This window comes from Alosa pseudoharengus, unplaced genomic scaffold, assembly GCF_046254945.1.
Source record: "Alosa pseudoharengus isolate Yale_2024_CS ecotype anadromous, Long Island Sound unplaced genomic scaffold, YU_APseudo_1.1 YU_APseudo_1.1_scf_5, whole genome shotgun sequence".
Classification (NCBI taxonomy): domain Eukaryota; kingdom Metazoa; phylum Chordata; class Actinopteri; order Clupeiformes; family Clupeidae; genus Alosa; species Alosa pseudoharengus.
The window spans coordinates 25,820,126-25,826,252 of record NW_027468837.1 but is presented as its reverse complement, the minus strand read 5'-3'; the positions used below and the strand labels follow the sequence as shown (position 1 = coordinate 25,826,252).

General features: G+C 45.8%; 1 protein-coding gene across 1 annotated transcript; it reads left to right on the top strand.

The window, feature by feature from the left end:
- Window positions 1–1,099: 1,099 nt before the first annotated feature.
- On the top strand, window positions 1,100–5,579 carry LOC143104861 (uncharacterized). Its single transcript, XM_076269196.1, has 4 exons — window positions 1,100–1,162; window positions 4,029–4,205; window positions 4,520–4,754; window positions 4,882–5,579. Exons 1-4 carry the CDS (start codon window positions 1,100–1,102, stop codon window positions 5,577–5,579), a joined length of 1,173 nt encoding a protein of 390 aa, XP_076125311.1.
- Window positions 5,580–6,127: the final 548 nt, after the last annotated feature.

The following is a 6,127-nucleotide window of genomic DNA, read 5'->3' as shown; positions in this document are numbered from 1 at the left end:
CCCGGCAGTAGAGGGGTTTAGCGTGTGGGATACCTGTTTGGATACACTGTGGGTATTACCTGGGCATGGAACTGAGTGAACAGAATTGGGGAGTGGTCGGAAAAAGACATGGCACAGATTTCAATAGCAGAGACAGAAATGCCATAGGACAGCACAAGATCTAAAATGTGACCCTTTTCATGAGTTGGGCCGGTGACAGCTTGTTTTAAACTAAATTTAGGTTTAAAGGAGGAGGTTTAAAAAGTCCCGGGTCAGAGGTTGACATTTATGCACATTGACTCTCTCACAAACACATTCACAACCACACACACATCTATAAACACATTCACAACCACACACACACACACACCTATGCACATGGACTCTCTCACAAACACATTCACAACAACCCACCCACCCACACAAACACATATGCACACACTTACAAATAAAGTTCACACCTTCACTGACACTGTCTCTCTCTGTCTCTCTCTCTCTCTCACACACACACACATACACACACATGCAAAATGTCCTTTTTCACACACACCATGTTGAGACAAAACTATCTGTGATTATAGTACCAGTGTGTTACAGTACACGCAAAGTGTGTGTGAGTGTGTGTGTGTGTGTGAGAGAGAGAGTCCAATGCGGAGGGTGGACGGTGATCAACAAAATGTAAAACTCATGAGGACAAACTGAGTTAATATTTTTGTAAATATTTTATTATATCTTTTCATGGGACAACACTGAAGAAATGACACTTTGCTACAATGTAAAGTAGTGAGTGTACAGCTTGTTTAACAGTGTACATTTGCTGTCCCCTCAAAATAACTCAACACACAGCCATTAATGTTTAAACCGCTGGTAGCAAAAGTGAGTACACCCCTAAGTGAAAATGTCCAAATTGTGCCCAAAGTGTTACTATTTTGTGTGGCCACCATTATTTTCCAGCAGTGCCTTAACCCTCTTGGCCATGGAATTCACCAGAGCTTCACAGGTTGCCACTGGAATCCTCTTCCACTCATCATGGAGCTGGTGGATGTTAGAGACCTTGCGCTCCTCTACCTTCCATTTGAGGATGCCCCACAGATGCTCAATAGGGTTTAGGTCTGAAGACATGCTTGGCCAGTCCATCACCTTTACCCTCAGCTTCTTTAGTAAGGCAGTGGTCGTCTTGGAGGTGTGTTTGGGGTTATCGTTATCATTTTGGAATACTGCCCTGCGGCCCAGTTTCCGAATGCTCTGCTTCACTATGTGATATGTGTATGTCACAGTACATGTTGGCATTCATGGTTCCTTCAATGAACTGTAGCTCCCCAGTGCAGCACTCATGCAGCCCTAGACCATGACACTCCCACCACCATGCTTGACTGTAGGCAAGACACACTTGTCTTTGTACCCCTCACCTGGTTCCCGCCACACACGCTTGAAACCATCTGAACCAAATAGGTTTATCTTGGTCTCATCAGACCATATGGTTCCATACGGAACCATACGACAGCCATGCAGACCAATTTGATGCAGTGTGCGGTGTATAATCTGACCCCCACCCCTTCAACCTCTGCAGCAATGCTGGCAGTACTCATACGTCTATTTTCCAAAGACAACATCTGGATATGACGCTGAGCATGTGCACTCAACTTCTTTGGTCGGCCATGGCGTGTTGGAACTTGTCTGAGACGTAGACTCCAGTTGAAGATGTGCTTCAGTGGCTCCCCCAGTTCAGCAGCACAGGCACATTTACACTCACACCTTAAAAGACAAAGCTTGTAGAACAGTGTAATGGGAATAGAACAGGTGAAGATGATTAATCATATTTATTTCTTAGGACCATGTACCTAGGCATAATCAGATATTATATGATAGATTTGCTAAAGCCACTACAACTCATGATACCTTCATACACATGCACACACTCTCTCTCTCTCTCTCTCTCTCTCTCTCTCTCTCTCTCTCTCTCTCTCTCTCTCTCTCTCTCTCTCAAGCAATGGACAATGAGTTAAAGAAGGGCAGTGGTTTGTATATGTATTCATTTGTGTGTGTGTGTGTGTGTGTGTGTGTGTGTGTGTGTGTGTGTGTGTGTGTGTGAGAGGATTCCAGAGGTGCCTTTTTCAAATATTAGTAGGTTGCATTCTGTCTGTGCTGTGTGTGCATGAAAGGGTACACTGTGTGTGTGTGTGTGTGTGTGTGTGTGTGTGTGTGTGTGTGTGTGTGTGTGTGTGTGTGTGTGTGTGTGTGTGTGTCTATGGGATCCTAATTAGGAGAATAGGTTTTCTCGCCTGGTGTGCTTCAAATAACAACCCTCCCTCCCCACTATCTTTCCTCCCAATCTCTCCCCACATCTCTCTCAGCCTGTCTGTCACTCTCTCTCTCTCTCTCTCTCTCACTCTCTCTCTCCCTCTCTCTCTCTCTCCTCCCCCCCCCCTCTCTCTGTCTTGTCTCATTAAGAAATAAAGGTCTCATTGAGGTGTAATAAAGGTGCACGTTCAACACAAACAGGCTCATATGGACCAGTCAGCTCCAGGCAGGCACATACCAGGAAGCTGCTCAAAAGGTCATGCTCGCTGGTTTCAGTGAGATTGATTAAACACCTCTCTGCGGTGGCAGGTTTCTGCAATGTCTGACACACAACTGATGCCATATGTACAGAGTATCCATCACATATACACACAGCCTTTCTCTGGCATGGGTGCACATTCCCCATGCAACAGTACTGACATTTTACAAGGCTTTTGTTACAAGATTGAATCCCAGCAGACTAAATCTGCTCTAGCACGATACTGCTGCCAATGATGGTATGGATAGTTTAATGGTGTCAAGCTGGCAAACATAAATTTGCCATTATGTGATCTGTTCATTTTAGTTGATCTATATTTTATGTGTATTTCCATGTGTTGCTATCTCTTAAAACATGTATATGATTGCTTTTTCCATGTTCTTTTTGTATTAAGCCAATGATGTTTTGCAATGGCTACTCATGGTGCATCTGACTAGGGTCTAGAAGTCACAGATCTACTACATCTGTGCCAGGTCCAGATCTGTAAACTTCAGCTGCTATGTGATTTTAGAACCGCTGCTGAGCAGAATCGTGTCTTTGTCTGATGCTTTGCATGATGAAAGCATTTTTCGTTGAAACCAGTTAGGTTCTATTCTGGTCAAGGAGGTGTGACCACTACATTCTTAATGAGTCTTCTAGACATAAAATCCAAAAGGTGTCTGAAGACCTCCTGATATAGACACACCACCCATCCCTAAGAGAGAGCTTTCCTGCAGCTTGCATCCATTGAACAAAGACTGATTTCTTGGGAAATCATTCCTTAGAAGGTAATTGTTTTTCTCTTGGTTTATGTATCAGGAATCGACTTGATGGGTGTGTGTGTGAGTCTGTGTGTGTGTGTGTGTGTGTGTGTGTGAGGGGGGGGGGGGGTTGAATGTGTATGCCTACTGAAAGTTTTGGCAAAGATTTAGCTGGTACAGTGAGGCCTAAAAGGCACACCAGTGTCCAGTTGGAGTTTGTCAGGAGTTTTTGATTTCGTAATGTCTAACTGTATAGATGTCCGATTCAGCCCTCACAGCTGGGCGAATGACATGAACAGGGGAGTTTGTTTGCACGACCTCCACATAAAGGGACACTGTGTCGAAGGTCAACAAGCCTGCCTATTGTTGACACTGATCTATCTGAAGTTAGACAACAAAGGTTCACAATTCTCTAATGCCATCATTCTTCTTTGTATTGACTATCCGTGGCTTTCATACTGAAGCATAGAACATACAGATACCTCTCTCCATAGATACTTCTGTTGTGTGCCTTGGGAGAAGAGATAAACATTAGTCACGGTGAAAAATTAGCATAATGTAGTTACTTCATTACAGTGCAGAAATAGCCAAGGTGGTGTGGAATGCTCTGTGAGGGCAATGCTCTGTGTTGTCTTAAGTTTAACAGGCCAAGTCATGAGCGTCCGAAAATGTAGTTAAATTCGCACAAAACGTTAGAACATCACCTCAGTTAATCTTGTGTGTCTTTTCTTCGTGAGTCTAATCCACAGAGTTGTGGAAGTTCAGAGGTTGTTTCAGCCCATGTGCAGGCTCTTGCTCTTCCTCCCTGTCTCCGGCCAGTGAAGAAGAAGATGACATGGAGTTGGACTCAGTGCTGGAGGAAGGAGTTCAGCAGGAGGAAGTTGACCTTTCACCCCTACACACCTGAGTTGCTGCTGCACCCACAGGTATGGAGACACATCTCATTTTTAGTAGAGGAGAGTGTTTCCTCTCAAACAGTCTTATGCACAGAATTATTTTTGCAACTTAAGTCCTGGGCCTTCATATCAAATGATATGATCTGTATTTTGTATTGTATGGTCAGAATAGCATATAATATATTTAGAAGTATTTTGTTTGTTAGAAGTGTTTTGTTTTGCTGTTAGGTGGTTTGTAATAATAGTCACCCTGTTCATATATTGGCAATGAAAGTCCAATGGAATGGCCTTACAGCTCCAATTTCCCTGTGTTTGACCCCTAGCCCTTTGTGTATTGTGTACAGTGGGACATATCGCCATGGCTCTGGCTTCTCTACAGGTTCTTCATGCTGGGCTACACGCTGGGCTGGTGCATGTACTCTGGCCTGCTCTTCTCCACCCCCAAATGGCTCATCTACATCAGCCACCTCACCTACTGCCTCCTGGGGGTCTACTACCTGCTGGCCTCCGCTAACCTCACTGGAGCAGTAGTGCTGGTCAGACGACACTGCAGGGATCAGTGTAGAACTGTTAGCGAAGGTATGTCCTATATATAGTGTCATTCACTCATTCAATCATTCATTCATTCATTTGCTCATCCATTCTTTCTTTCTTTCTTTCTTTCTTTCTTTCTTTCTTTCTTTTTTCAAATTGTTCATACATTTAGTCAATCCAGCTAACTCCATAGGCTCTTTGGGCCCATTCCCTCTCCCCTCCCCCCTCATCAAATCGCTGAGTCTCCAGTGGTTCCTCCTCACATTCGTGAGCACCTACTCACTCACCGTGTCCTTCCTCTATTGGCTGGCCGTCTACCCCGTGGAGGACCACAAGCTGTCCGCCTTCAACGTCAACATGCATGTGGGCAACTCCCTGCAGTCGTTGCTGGACCTCTTCCTCTCGGCCACGCCCATCCACTTCATCCACTACGTCTACCTGCTGCTGGTCGGCTGCGCGTACGCCACCTTTGCCGTCCTCTACTGGCTGTCCGGCTTCACCAACCTGGCCGGCGAGCCGTTCATCTACAAGGTGCTGGACTTCGGCGCGTGTCCGCTCACGGCCTCGCTCTCCGTGCTGGGCTTCACGCTGGTCTGCCTGCCCCTCTTCCACTTCCTGCTGTGGAACGTCCACCTGTTGAGGCGCTGGCTGGCGGAGGTGGTGCTGCGTGGCGGTGCCTGGGACCTGCGCCGCGGTGTGTGGTGGTGGAGGGTCAGCGGGAAGAAGGAGCCAGTGCCCATATCTCTCACCGACACTTCCACCTCCACATCCCTCTTCTCCTCCAGTGGCACGGGGGCAGAGGAAGGGGTCGCCCAGCCCCTGCTGGTGCCCACCGGGTCCAGTCGGGTGGCTGTGTCCGTCTATGTCTGAACATCCCCACTCGACCCGTCAAACTGTATAATTCTCCATAATAGATATGATATAGTTAACTTATTCACACAGACCTAACAGTGGTGTTTTAAGCATCATGCATCAGGGTCTCCTGATTGGATGAATTGGAGGCTCTGTGTATTTTGAGTCAGTCTACTGTATCGTAGCTAATCACATTCATATGAAAGACCTAAAGTTTTCTCACACACTCACAGACACAGTGGTTCACACGACATATCAGTGTGTTTACTTTCTTTCTTTACTTTCTAAACCTCTAATTTTCCTTCTTTTGTGTCTCTCTGAGTGTGGTCTGTTTATAGAACACAGTGCTCCTCTCTGGTTGTGCAACGGTGGATGTTTACCCCATGCAGCACCTATGATTATGATGTGCTAAAAAGCACTGGGACTGTTTGGTCTCTCCAGTATAATTTGTGTGTTCGGGCTGTGGATACCTGAGGTGCCAGTAAACAAAACAATATAGAATTTACCTAAGTGTGTGGGGGCTTTTGTCATTTTGGTCCGTAAACACTTGACCATTTCTATACTTC